The sequence below is a fragment of the Lutra lutra genome, chromosome 4 (genome assembly GCF_902655055.1).
Source record: "Lutra lutra chromosome 4, mLutLut1.2, whole genome shotgun sequence".
Classification (NCBI taxonomy): Eukaryota; Metazoa; Chordata; class Mammalia; order Carnivora; family Mustelidae; genus Lutra; species Lutra lutra.
The window spans coordinates 89,661,859-89,676,088 of record NC_062281.1 but is presented as its reverse complement, the minus strand read 5'-3'; the positions used below and the strand labels follow the sequence as shown (position 1 = coordinate 89,676,088).

The following is a 14,230-nucleotide window of genomic DNA, read 5'->3' as shown; positions in this document are numbered from 1 at the left end:
GGAGAGGGAGGAGGGAGCAGGGAGGGAGCACCTGGCCTGTCAGCAGGCAGGGGAAAGGAGTGGCTGGCAGAGTGGCCTGGCAGCAGGAGGGGACAAGGGGAGAGACTGGAAGAACAGAGTTTGGAACCTGGAGGAGAAACCAGAAAAGGGAAGGGGACTAGCATTTATTGACCACTTATGTGTGCTGGGCTCTTTGCCAGATGCTTTATGTAGGTCCATGATTTTTTTTGATCCTCACAACACCCACCATTATTCCAGATTTACCCCTAAGCTACATGATGCTCAGAGATGTTACTGACTTCCCCAAGGAGAGTAAGTGGCTGAACTGTGATTTGAACCCAGGTCTTTGTGACTTTAGGATGGTGTGTTTTCTACCTGACCAGGAGAGGCAGCAAGAACAGAGGAGATGGGGAAGGGAGGGCTTCCCTGGGGGGGTGGGGGGAGCGGATTTGCTGCTTCTCCGGGATGAGGTCAGACTCATCCCATGGTTCCTCAATTTCTTGAGGTCTCTGGCTGCTTAGCCCCTGCACCTCCCTGTCCTTCCCCTGAATTCCCTGGCTGCTGATGCCTCCACATTTTCCTGGTCTGTTGGGGGCATTGCAGGGCTGGAGGAGTGTGTGGGACCAGAGAGCAATGGGAGGTGAGCAGCCAGGAGAGATGCCCCTGCACTAGCTGGAGGAAGTAGAGCCCCCCCCCCCCACGCCGACTCAGTGGGCGCACACTGGAGCCCACGCAGAGAAAGGGCTCTGCAGAAGGCTTCAGGACAGGATGAGGCTGGTGCAGGTCTTGGATGCCGCTTCTCTCCCATACAGCCTCAGTCCAGAGTTTGATTAGCTGGGCCTGGCTCTCCTGGTTACCCAACAGGCTGGCTGGCCAGGGGCCAAGACGCAGTGGGGCGGCTCCCTGGCCCCGGCTCCTGCTCTCGCTCCCAGCTGGTAAACAGCAGAGCAGGAGCCAGCCACACCACAGCACGTGGCACCTGGCATGGAGAGGGCAGGCGGCTGTCCCTTCCCTCTCCTGCCCTCCTGTCTTGTCATCCTACCCTCTTGCCCCACCCTGGAGCTTCGCACTCTGCTGCCATCAGCACCTCCATTCCTGGGTAACTCCTGGTATCTCCCAGTGGCTGCAGCTTGAAGGACAAAGGTTAGAAGTGAAGAAGGACTTCCCAACTCCTAGGATGGTGGGCAAGGGGATAGGGAGTGAGGAAGAGTGGAGCAGCCACTTTGGGGGACCTTCTTATGCCAAGATTCTGACGGTGTGTCCCCCACACCATTTTCGTAAATGGAGGGCCCTCACATCTAAGTGGCCCACACTTCTTTGGACCACACTTCTCCACACAGAACAGGATGCAGACCTGTTTTGGTACTCTCCCCCTCGGGCAGGCTTGGATTAAGAGGCAAGGCTCTCCAAAGTACCACCCCACCTGGTGCCCTCTGGCAGACAAGTAGAGCCAGCCCAGAGGCAGAGGGACAGGGGTACGGGGGAAGGCTGGGGTCCCGCTGTACTGCTCTCCCTTTCCCAGCCCAGTGATTGGCTTTGCTTCCACTCAGGATCCTCTCTGTCTCTCCCTGTCCGCCCCTTCCTGTCTATGGTTCTGTTTTCTGTGCCTCTCCGTCTTGTCTCCTCTTCCAGCCTCTCTTCCTCTGTGATTCTGGGTCTCCCAGGGCCCTTTCTGACCTCCTGGTTGGGGGCACCATGCCAGGCTATCGGGCTTACCCCCCCAAACCACAGGTATGACTGCCTCTCCCAGCCACGCCACTGGTGCCACTATGTAGGGCGGGGAGGAAGTGACTGGTGCTTTGGAAGACAGGGTCCTGGCATCTCGGCCTAAGCAAGTCATGTGCTTTTTGGACATTCCAGGATCTCTACCCCTTTCCTTTCCCAAGCATGGATTCCTGGGATTCTTGTCCCTAGGACAAGAAGTTACTGTGATCATCCTTTTGGAAAGTCCCCCCTCATGCCTAATCTTCTTCCCTCCTGCTCCAATCACAGCCCCTTTTCTGGAGGAATTGGTCCTTTCAAAGTGGGGCAGTGTTTGGGTTTTTTTTTTTCCCCTCCTCAAATTTATTCTTACAATTCTTATGCAAGGAAGAGGCTGATAGGGATCAGAGAATCATTTCACCCCCACGTGCCCAAGTTCCCTTATCAGACTGGGGAATCTCAAAGCAGGGGGCAAGCAGCCTGGAGGAGGTAGAGGGTGGTGGTGGTGGCTTGGAACTGGGGGAGCAGTCACCGATTTGTTTTCCCTTCCTCCCCACCCTCTAAACCACAGAAACCACTTAAAGCTCAGTGCAAGCCTGCCTTTCCAGGGAGGGCCTGGGGGTGTGAAGATGGAAAGAATGTGGGGTCTGGGCAGCCTGCAGGCCCCATACTGCCCCAGCGCCATCCTTCCAGGGCCACCCCCTCTGGGAAGCCTGAGTCAATGATGAGGACAACTTTTCTTGGGTCCTTTCTAGGAGGTCCAGGCCTGGGAGACCTCAACCCATGGGAGTGATCCAGGCAGGGGGCTGTACCTCCCTCCTCCTCAACCATTAAAAAAAGCATAACAGAGGCTCTAGAAACATCTGTAGAGCTCAAGGTCTCCACCCCTCCCCCTTCCTGTCACAAAGGCCACTGTGGGTGGAGGAAACAGTAGGAGTTTGACCCCAGCTACTGGCCCTGAACTTTCTATGGTGACCTGCCTGTACCACTCATCTGTCAATTAACATCTGTGATCACTTAGGCTTGGGCACAGCAGCGAGTGGTGAAAGGTGGAGGCTGAGAGTTTGGGAACTAAAAGACTTGGATAAGAACATGGACTGCTACTTATGAGTCTTCAATGACCGCAACGTGTAAAAGGGGATGATAGTAACTCCTGGGAACGGGCTTTGAGGCCCTAGCAGTGTGCACACAGGAGGGATTCTTGGCACCGTATTTGTCCGGGGACACGTTTCTGTGACTTCAGCCACAGAAACACAGAACACAGAAGTTCCTCTGGGGACCCTGGCCTCCAGCACAGGGGAACAGCTCATAGCTGTGACTTGAGTGAGTCGCTCTTTGAATCTCCACCTCACAGCCTCCTCTGAGCAGCAGGGTGGGGTGGGAGATCTGGGGGAGCCAGGGTCCTAAACCTTCCAGGCAACCAGGCCCTTCCCAGGCCAGTTTACTTAGCCTCTCTGATCTACCTCTCAGTAAGACTGGAATGACAGTACTTTCCTTACTGAACAGTTGTGATGATTACTGGGAAAACACAGGTAAGCTACAGGACCTGGTCCAAAGAACTGTGGCTAAAAAACGATGTTTTGGCCCATCCATTCCTATGGTCTTCCCTTCTCTTTATCTGACTCCCCTTTCCTAGGCCCCCTCCTGCTTTCTTTTTCTCCATAACATTTACCAAGTAACTTAACTTCTCTTTTCTTTTCTTTCTTTCTTTCTTTTTTTTTTTTTTTTAACATTTTACTTATTCATTTTGTAACTTGTCTGATCCCAATGTCTGTTTTGATCATTGGCACCTCAGTGGGGCCTCCCTACCTTGTGTTGCAGGAATGCATGAATGAAAGTGAAATGACCTCTGTGTTTCTCTCCAGGGACTTTCAAATGGGCATCAAATCCAGTTGCCCATCAAAGGTTGTGATGGGGGGATTTGGGGCTGACGGAGAAGGACAGTATTAAGGACAGAGCTAGACCGATGGGTGATTTCACAGAAAAAAAATGGGAACACTGTCCTTCTAGGGAATGAGGAGACACCTTTCAGAGTGACCTGGGTGGGAGGTGGCAGCGGGCACTTAGAGATATAGTGGGGTATTAAGAGCCCAGAGTCTGGAGCCAGACCCTCTGAGTTTGAATCCTAACTGTACTCTTCACTATAGGAGTAAAGCCCAAGGTCACATTGGCTAACAAAAGTACTTAAACCTCCAGGGAGTTGCTGGGAAGAATAAACGAGTTGACAAGTTGTTGAACAGTTCCTTGCTGGGTGATAATCCTTGCAGCTGTTAGCCCTTCTTATTGTTTGGTCAATGCTACCCCCTGGTGGACAGCTGGAGCAAGGGTTCCCTGGCCTTGGGCTGGGGCGGCTGGTGGAGGTACCTAATCAGGGGAGGGAGAAGGCATCCCGGCGATCTGAGCGAAGTACGTTTGTGTTTTGTTAGCACCACTCATGCTGAGCTTTATCAGGATCCAGCAGGCTCGTCTCTGGTTCAAGGCACCATGGAAACTGAGAAAGGGCCCAAAGGGGAGGGAGAAAGAAGCTAGGTTGGCCCATTGCCTTCTCCTCCTCTCCCTCCTTACCCCCATCCCTCTTTCTTTCCTCTAAGTCGGGCATGAGCCAAGAGGAACCAACTCCAGGGAGGGTGGAGAGACAGACAGAGAGAGAAGAAGGTCACTGCTGACGTCAGGGACATTCAGGTAGGAGGTAAACACAATGTGACCTACATTTTCTCCTTCCCCACCCTCCCCCTACTCACCGGGGTAGCCTTTCAGAGCATCTTTGAGAAGAGCTCTCACACTCAGCTAAGACGCCCTTCCCATCTCAATCCCTGGTACAGTTTTTCTCCGCCATTCAGTCCTCAAGGGCTGCTTGGACTCTTGGCTGCAGCTTTGCCCGCTAGGGTGGCACAGGCAAGAGAGAAAACACCTAACTCAGCACTGTGTGCTGACATCTCCTGACTCACTCTCAAGACACAGAAATTTCTTTTCTCCTCAGGACACACGTGGGTACAAGTGGGGAGGCAGAGGGGTGGGGGACTGCTGATTTCCCCTATGCAGCCCCAAGGAACCCCCTTGGGGGAAAGGTGGCTGATGTTGGTTTCAGTCACAGAGCTTTATCTGGAATGACTCAGTGATTAGAGGACCCCCCTGAAGGGGTGGAGGCCTTTTTGGACAGGGCCTTAGGACCTACACCGCCCAGACCTATTAATCTAGCTTCAGCATCTCTTGGGGATGGAGCCCAAGACTGCGGATGTCCGATTATTCTAATGCTCACTCAAGTTTGAGAACCACCACCTGAGGTCGGCTCTAACTCAGTGTAAGTGAGTTTCTTCCATCCCTGGTGTAGCCAAGGTGGAGGGAAAAGAGTAGGCTGCAGATCGGAGCATAGGATGCCAACAAGGGGCGAGATCCTCCTAAAAACAGACATTTTATTAGCAAAAATAAATACAAGCTGGGCAGACGAAAAGAAAGAATACGCAGACCTAGAGGAGATCACTTTGAGGAAGAGACATTCTCTCAGTCTACAGGCTGAGATGGGCAGGCGCCAGGGAGGTCCCCAGACCCAGCCCCCCGCCCAAGGGGGGCAGCAGGGCAATGAGGGGCGTCTCACACTCCCCCAGCAGCAGGTCTCTGCGGAAGCCTGCGCCCCTGTCCAGCACCTTGGCCCTCAGACTGCGGGCGGCCAGGTCTGGCGGGCCCAGCCCGTCGAAGAAGAAGTCCTCGTTGAAGATGGGGTTGGCGCTGCATTTGACCACGCGGCTCCGTTGGCCCCGCGGACGGACGCGCGGCCGCAGCCTCAACACCACGCAGCAGCCTCCACCGCCGCTCCCGGGGCCGGGCCGCGACCGCGGCAGGCCCTCGGCACTCACCAGGCGCAGGCGCAGCCGCCGGGGTCCGGCCTGGTATTCGGCCGAGAGCCGCAGCTGGCCGCCGCGGGGCCCGAGGCGCAGCACGCTCTCCTTGGTCGGCCGCAGCTGGCAGCACAGGAAGTCCAGGTGGAAGAGCGGCGGCCCCATGCGGCGCGGCGCGTGCGGGCTGGTGTAGGCCGAGCTCGCTTCCTCCGGGGACAGTGAGTGCGGCCGGGGCCTGACGGGGCGTGACCGCGGTGAGCCGAAGGGCGACGACTCGGGCGACGAGGCCGTGTCGCTGTCGGGGGCCCGGCAGAGGCGCAGGTCCGGGGCGGAGACGTGCCGCCAGCCGTGCGCTGGGGAAAGCCCCCCGGCGGCGGCGGCGGCGGCAGCGGCAGCGGGCGGCGGCAGCGGGTGGAACAGGGACTCGCGCCGGCGCGTGTGCGGGCTCTCGGGCAGGAAGGCCCAGCCTTCCCGGCCTGCCAGGTGGGGCAGCGAACAGGCCGCGGGGAGGCTGCGCCCGGCCAGGGGCTCGGGGCCCCCAGCGTCCGGGAGCCGCGGCGGGATGCAGAACTGCGGGATGCGATCGGGAGTGAGGACGTTGGGACAGGCGCGCGCGGGCGGGCCCGGGGCTCGGCGCTTGGGGAGCAGGCTGGAGGGCGCCCATCGGGGCCTGGACTCCGGGGGCCCCAGCCTATAGCCGGCTTTCTCCAAAAGCCACATGCAGTGGGGGTGGGGGTGGGGAAAGTCCGAATTTAGCGTTCCCGGCGGAGGCCTGCGGAGGACAGAAGAGGGCCCGAAGTGGGTGATACGGCCAACATACACCGGTTGGTCCGCCACGGCGCACTTTCCCCCGGCGCACGGGCCCCTATCCGAGCAGGAAAAACAAGGGGGGGCGGGTGAAGCCTGGGGGCCTGAGGAGAAACGAAGGGCATCAGGGCATCGGACAGTCACATTTGCAGATGCACGCCTTAGGCGCCCGAGATCTCAGACTCCGCCATTAGTGCTAAAGATGCTCAGTGAGAAGGCCCAACACACCCACTGAAACTCTAGGCTACTATTAGGAGAATGGACGAACATGCTCAAACTACCGAAAGGTCCATAGTCACAAACACGGACACAGATCCCGAACCTGCTGGGACATCCTGTTCCCCGGAAGAGACACAGAGACCGTTGGCAAGCTCATCCCCTTCTCCCTCGCCCATCCCGAACTCAGACTCTCCTCCTAGGTCTTGTCTGGCTCCCCTCCCAGAGGAAGGAGGAAGCTAGCTCCGGCTACCTTCCTGGCAGCCAGGAGCGCGCCTCTTCAACCTGAGCCATCCTTGGTCCTGGCCCCACCTGCCTCCTCTTGCTCCTCCCTCTCCTTTCTGAGTGGCTCCACGCCGGAGCTGACTCGAGGCACACCAGGCTGCTGCCCTGCGAGCCCCCAGGGCAGGTCCAAGGACACGGACCTCTGGGGGTGGGGGTGGGGTCACAGAATACCCTCCTCCCCAAGCCCTTGTTGTCCTTCTGCTGCCTCCCAGCCCCAGGGCATCCTGAGTCTGCAAGGCGGGCCGTTGGGCCGCCACTCCCACTCCACTCCTTCTCTCCCTAGGAAACCACTGAGCACAAAGGTGGTATTGATTCTCTGCCACCCCCAGAGTCGGTTCCGGAGGCTTCGCCACTGGTCCCTCACCACACACCCACGCCCCACCCGCGGGACCGCGACATCCTGACCGTCTGACCATCTGCCTGGGAGCCCGAGCCCACAGCTGGCTCCGTCAGACGCCCGGAGGGCAGGCCTCACCCGTGGGCTGCCACTGGTTCCTGGCTTCTGGCTGGCAGGAGTTCAGAGCCCAGAGGGGAGCAGCTTCCTCTCCAGCTTGCTCCCCCAGCCCAGTCCTTCTGGGAGGAGCTGGCAGGGGCCTCTGTTGCCTACGCACGACCTCTTTTCCTGGATAAACAGAGCTCTGTCTCCACGGTCATCAGCCCGGCCTTCTTAACTCCTTCCTCCAGGTTCCTAGCAGCAAGCCAGTCCTGGGCCCTGGCCCTTTCTGCAGGGAAGAAGAAGGAGGTCATCAGTGGGCAGTGGCCTCCATTCCCTCTGTGCTGCCCGGGCCCTACCCTCGGCTTGCTAGGTGAAACCCATGGTCATGGTCACACGCACTGCATATTCTGCAAAGCCCTCTTTGATGGAGTCCCCCCACATTGTTCTGTTCTGGAGCCATCACATTAACTCTCAGACAGAGGGACTTGCAGTGTGACTAGTTCTCTGAACTATACTGGCTCAAGGAAAAGTTACCAGGATTCAGATTTCTGGACATAGAGACACTGAAGACAGAGCTGGTTCTATCAGTGGGTCAAGCGCCAGCTGGCCTGTGCTCCTTTTCTTTCGCAGAAGGCTGTTAAACTGGAAACATGGAGGGTGCCTCTCCTGCCGTCCCCTCCCCTGCAGGCAGATCCCACAAAGCACAGGCCACCACTAGCAAGATGAGACCCTCAAGTGCACCCACCATCCCTCACTCTCTCAAAGGCTTCAGGCTCATTCCCTCCTTAGGATTTTTGCATAGGTTGTTCCCTCTCCTAGGACAACTGCCCCCTTTCATCCTTCAGATCTGGAGGCCCTCACTGACAGCCTCCCATCTAAATTAGGGGCTTCTGTTGTATACTTTCACAGCACCCCATATTTTGGGGTCATTGGTCATTGGTCACAGGTGTTTTTTTTCCCCTCTGTGATTTTTGTATGTGATTATTTAACATCTTATTAGACTGTGAGCATCATGAAGGCAGCACTTAGGACAAGGCAGGTGCTCAATCAGGATTTGTTGAATGAATTAATGACATTAAGCAGAATTATATCTGAATCAATTTATTCATCCATTCACTGTGCTAGGTGCTGGGGATACATAGAATGGGGGCAGGCTAAAGGAAGAGACAGTTAATAAACTTGCAAACAACAACAAGATGCAGGAAACAAGATGGTTATTTTGACATCTGATACCTGAGAGTTTTAAAAGAGCATATGTTTCTTTTGTGGAGATCCCTGGTGACCTCAAACCCTCTAGTCCCATGGCTCCTGACTCAGCGAGGCCCTGGTGTCCTTTCTGGGGAGGGTGGTCTGTGCGGAGTGTGGCAGCCAAGAACTCCAGGCTTTGGCATTGGTCAGACATTTTTGGCTTCTATAATAAGAGGTCCAGAGGTAGGGTAGAATTCAGGGAAGTTTGATTCTGTGGCTTCATTCATTCAGTTACAGACCACCTATATGTGCCAAGCACTGTGCTGGACTGGAGGATATAGCAGTGAAAAAACAGATGTATCTCCTATCCAGCCGAAGTTGATACTTTATTTATTTATTTTTAAAGATTTTATTTATTTATTTGACAGACGGAGATCACAAGCAGGCAGAGAGGCAGGCAGAGAGAGGAAGGGAAGCAGGCTCCCTGCTGAGCAGAAAGCCTGATGCGGGCCTCGATCCTAGGACCCTGGGATCATGACCGGAGCCGAAGGCAGAGGCTTTAACCCACTGAGCCACCCAGGCACCCTGAAGTTGATACTTTAGCAGAGGAAGAAAAGATGATAGAAAAAAATCAGTAAAAAAAAAAAAAAGTACAGTTTATGAGAAGTGTTGGGAAGAAAATAAAGGATCATAAAGGAGTGCTCAGTTTAAAATGGGGTGGTCAGGGATGGCCACCTTGAGAAGGGAACATTTCAGTAACAACATGGAGAGAGAAAGGGTTTCTGAAGGAAAAGCATTCTAGGCAGAAGGAATCATCAATGAGAGGCTCTCAGGCAGAAGCATGCCTGGAGTGTTCAAGGAGGCAAATGGGTCCGCAGAGCTGGAACAAAATGAGTGAGGGGGAGGTAGAGTCAGAGGGATAACAGAGCCAGATGTTGGGACCTGTAGCTGCTGTGACAATTTTAGCTTTTATTTGAGCTGAGGAGTAATATGACTTGCCATGTATTAAAAGGGTTGCCTGGTGACTATGTTGAGAACAAAATGAAGGGGATACGGGCATAATTAGAGAAACTAGATAGGACACTAATGAATTAATCTTTGCATAAGATGATTGGGGCATAGATCAGGGTTGTAGTAGTTTCTAGATCTGTTCTGAAGATCAAGTCAATAAATGGATCCATCCCCATCTAAAGAGAAAGAACGATCCAAGGTTTTTGGGCCGAGCAACTGGAAGAATGGAGAATGGGCTGAGAAGAGGAAAGATTAGGAGCTCAGTGTTAGCTCTATATAGTCTGAAATGCCTGCCGACATCTAAATAGAGACATTGAATAAGCAGATGCATATACAAACCTGGAGCTCAGAGGAAAGGTCCAGACTGGAAATATAAGCATGGGCACCAAGAGAAATGAAGATAGAATTTAAAGTCAAGAGACCTGATGAAGTATAGGTAGAAAAGAGGAAGGACCCCAGGCTCAAGGCTCAAGACTGAGCCCTGGGCATGCCAACATTTTTTTTAAAGGATTTTATTATTGGGGCGCCTGGGTGGCTCAGTGGGTTAAAGCCTCTGCCTTCGGCTCAGGTCATGATCCCAGGGTCCTGGGATCGAGTCCCGCATCGGGCGCTCTGCTCAGCAGGGAGCCTGCTTTCTTCTCTCTCTCTCTCTCTCTCTCTGCCTGCCTCTCTGCCTACTTGTAATCTCTGTCTGTCAAATAAATAAATAAAATCTTAAAAAAAAAAGGATTTTATTTATTTACGAGAGAAAGAGAGAGAGAGAGGGGGGTTGAGAGAACGAATGGGAGGAGGGGCAGAGGGAGAAGCAGACTCCCCGCTGAGCAAGGAACCTGATGTGAGACTCCATCCCAGGACCCTGGGATCACGACCTGAGCAAAGGCAGATGCTTAAGCGACTGAACCACCCAGGCCCTGGGTATGCCGACACTTAGAGGGGAGAGGAACCAGCTGTGTCAGATGCTGTGGCAAGATCCAGTAAGATGAAGACTGAGAACTGATCATTGGATTTAGTAATGCAAAGTCACGAGTATGCTAGCAGCAGTTTCAGTGCAGTGGTGGAAGCAGTAGGATGCAGAGTTGGATATAGGATGCAGAAATGTTAGGGAAAAGAGAGACCAAAACCAAAACCAAACCAAAACAAAACAATAAAAACCAGACCAAAACCCCAACAAACCTCTCTTGAAGAATTTGCTGAAAGAGCAGGGAGAAGTGGGGTAGTGGTCCGGGTGGGAAGTGGAATCAAGAGAAAAAAATTTTTTTATATTTATTCATTTGTGAGAGAGAGAGAGAGAGTAAGCATAACAGGAGGAGGATCAGAGGGAGACTGAGAAGCAGACACCCCACTGAGCAGGGACCCTGATGTGGGGCTCCATCCTAGGATGTTAGGATCATGACCTGAGCCAAAGGCAGACGGTTGACTGGCTGAGCCACCCATGTGCCCCAAGAGAGAAATTTTTAAATCACAGAAATAATGGTATGTTTGTATGGTGATGAGAAAGATTCCATAGAAAGGAGGAAATTGGTAATGCAGAAGAGACAAACGAGAATTAATGCAGCGATATTCCTGAGTAGACACAAAGAAATAGGTTTTGGGCATGGGAAATCAATCTGGGGGTTGTCCTTTGCCTGCTATGCAAACAGTTCACCCAGTTACTGAAGAGAAAGTAGAATAACTAAGTAGAGATAGAAGGTGAAGGAGTGGGTGGTGAGAGCTTCTTCTCTCTGAATGCTCCTTATTGCTCATGAAGCAGGATGCAAGGTTACCAGCTGAGAGTGATGATGGCTGGAGGAGGAGGTGACTCTAGGGTTTGGGTAGGTACCAGGAAAGGAACAATCACCCAGGAGGACAGGGGAGTGAAAGCTTTAGGGAAATGCAAGCTGGCAGCTGGGCAGTACTGCAGGCTTGCCTGGAGGATAGCAGCCGTAACTTCATGCTGCAACCAAACAGCACAGTTGTGAGAGTTTTCTCTAGCTGTATTCAGTTGTACAAATGCAGGGAGAAAATGGGCAGAGATTTGGTTCAGGATTGTGCTCAGTCATTGATAGTTCACTTTCTGGCTCCCTCTCTCCTTCCATTTCCTTCTCTTGGTGGATAAAATCAAGGGCACATACAAGCACACCCACTGCCTGGGTCGCACAGCAGTGGGACTGAGAACGGAGTATAGATAGATAATTCACAGCCTGGTTGCCTCAGTCAGGGTCAGGTGAGGTGAGGAAAACAGCACCTGTTGGGCAGTTCAACAGAGGGAGTTTAACACAGGGAACTTGTTACGAAGGTATTGAAAGAGCTAAAAAGGCAGATAGGTTGGTGAGGACAGTCTAGCAGAATCTGGGACCTTGGAGACATAGCCTTTCAAAGCAGAGAAGCGGAGAACTCTCTTAACTTCTTGCTACTTCCCGCCTTCCAACCGGTCACCAGAGCCTCTCAAAGACCTCTCAAAGGTGACAACGGGACACCTGGGTGGCTCAGTTGGTTGAGCGTCTGCCTTTGGTTCAGGTTATGACCTCAGGGTCCTGGGATCCAGTCCCACATCCAGCTCCCTGCTAGGTGGGGAGCCTGCTTCTCCCTCTGTCTGCTGCTCCCCCTGCTTGTGTTCGCTAGCGTCCTCTCTGACAAATAAATAAATAAAATCTTAAAAAAAAAAAAAGAAAGAAAAGACGAGTGACAGTGGAGCCTGGTTTCCCAGGTTGTGGGCACTGGCTTTGCCCAGTCCAAGGCAGAGGAGGGGAGGAGGAGGGATCTGAGAGCCATCAAGCAAATGACTGGCGCACAGAGGAACCACAGGTCAACTTAACGAGAACAAGATGTCAGACCTGGAAGTAACTTAGGTGTCACCTCACCTGTCCTTCCATTTTTATAGAACAAGGAACAGAGCTAGAATGCCATGATGTGCCAAATAGTAGCAGAGTTGAGGCTAGAAGCTAGATCTTCTATTTTAAAGAGCATTTTTTTTTTCTTGAACCCTAGAGGTCTTTGGATTGGAGCAGAATTGCTCCCTTCAATGAGGCCCAGGGTGCTGCCTCCTCGCCTCCACCAGCACTATCACTGCCACTCCTGGAGAACATCACATGTGACCCAGGGCCCTGATCGCCTTATTCCTGCTGGTGCCATTGTAGAGGGACCCCTGGAAGACTGGGCATTACAGAAGTTATCTGGGTTCAAGCCTGATGAAGAGGCAGGCAGGACTTTCTCCCAAGTAGGCAGGCAAGTACTTATAAGACTCCCTGGGCTTTTGGGTCTTGCTAAGCTCTCCACCCCATGGCCTTGAGTAGTGGCCTCAGCATGATTTGCTACAATGTTCACTGTGGGCACTGGCAGGTGATGGAGTTGATGATATGCTGTGTCTTACAGCTCTGGCTCCTTACCTAAGACCTTTGATGAATGACTTAGCTCTGCAGTTCCAGGAAGGCCTTAGGAGCCCTTTTTTTAAGAGCTGGTATGAGCTAGTATCTCCTGCCTTCTTGAACTGGTTGCTCTTACAATTGCATTATCCACTCTTCGGTTCTCTTGGCACTGGACTCAGGCACCTGGAGAAAACATATCCTCTGGTTTTGTTTTTTTGTTTTTTAAAAAATTGATTGATTGATTGATTGATTGACTTGACAAAGAAAGAGAGAGAGAGAGAGCACAAGCAGGGAGAGCAGGAGAGGGAGAAGCAGGGTCCCTGCTGAGCAGGGAGCCCAAGGAGCCCAAGGAAGTTCTCTGTTCCGGGAGCCTGGTGTGATGACCTGAGCCAGAGGCAGACGATTAACTGACTGAGCCACCCAGGCAGCCCTATCCTCTGGTTTAAGCAGTATAAGCTGCCTCATTTGCCAGGATGGCCAGTGGATTCCATTCCATCTACCTTTAGAGTAATTGCATTTCCGATGACTTTTTTTCAAGTGTGGAGGCAGCAACTCCCCTTTCCTACCTAGAAAGCTGTGATACTTGACCTCCTGGAAAGGAGAGGGACTTCTCAAAGCCCTAGAGCCTAGAGAAGTGTGCCTGCAGCCGATAACCTTATTTCCCATACCAGGATCCCTGCCTGCTTTATCCAGTCAAGCCTGATATTCCCAGCCCTGCTGTAGGGTCTTGCCCAAGACATTCCCAGCTCTGTAGATTTCCAGCCCGTGCCTGTTTCTGTTAGAGGTGCCAGGGTAGGGGCCCCAGCTCCTGGAACCTCAGCCTAGGCCCGAACTTGAATTCTTCACTTTCCAGGGTGAGGGTTTGGATATAGACTCTTCCTTCCTCTGCCCATCCTCCTCTCAAACGGAGACCATGGTTACCAGCTATTCTTCCTAACCTTTTCCCTTTCTTCCCCAACATATAGTTAGACCATGTTTTCTAATTAATCTCCTTTTGTTGTTTAGTGGGGCCCTTGTGACTGAGTTCTGATCAATGGAAATATTTTGAGGCTTGGTCCCCAAACACCTCTGTTATGATTCTCTCTTCTCTCATCTGGCAACTAGATGTCAACATCAGGATGATCTTGGAAGTCATGTGTTAAAGACAGCAGAGCTTCCATCTGCCAGATTCCTGAATGACTCCTACACACCAACAGCTGGACTTTATGTCCATTCTTTTTAAAATATGGTGACACTTCAGAGATGTAAAGGTATACCTGTCTCAGTATTTGGCTTTACCACACTTGATAATAAAGTCCTTTGTGATATGCTCCCTTGGAGTTCTCATTCTTTGGTAAAACTTCTCAAGCCCTTGAACTCTTCCTGGGCCTCGCCCGCACCCCTTTAGTTTGGATGGCTTTCTGCCT

The 14,230-nt window shown here is 52.8% G+C and overlaps 1 protein-coding gene across 1 annotated transcript; it reads right to left on the bottom strand.

Moving 5' to 3' along the window:
• Positions 1-5,099: 5,099 nt before the first annotated feature.
• C2CD4D (C2 calcium dependent domain containing 4D) lies at positions 5,100-7,176 on the bottom strand. Its single transcript, XM_047727042.1, has 2 exons — positions 6,986-7,176; positions 5,100-6,309 (listed from the first exon to the last, which is right to left on the bottom strand). The coding sequence occupies exon 2, from the start codon at positions 6,255-6,257 to the stop codon at positions 5,208-5,210; it is 1,050 nt and encodes a 349-aa protein (XP_047582998.1). The 5' UTR covers positions 6,258-6,309; positions 6,986-7,176; the 3' UTR covers positions 5,100-5,207.
• Positions 7,177-14,230: the final 7,054 nt, after the last annotated feature.

Excerpts from the sequence above, each read along its gene's own strand:
- C2CD4D (XM_047727042.1), bottom strand. The coding sequence starts at position 6,257 with ATGTGGCTTTTGGAGAAAGCCGGCTATAGGCTGGGGCCCCCGGAGTCC.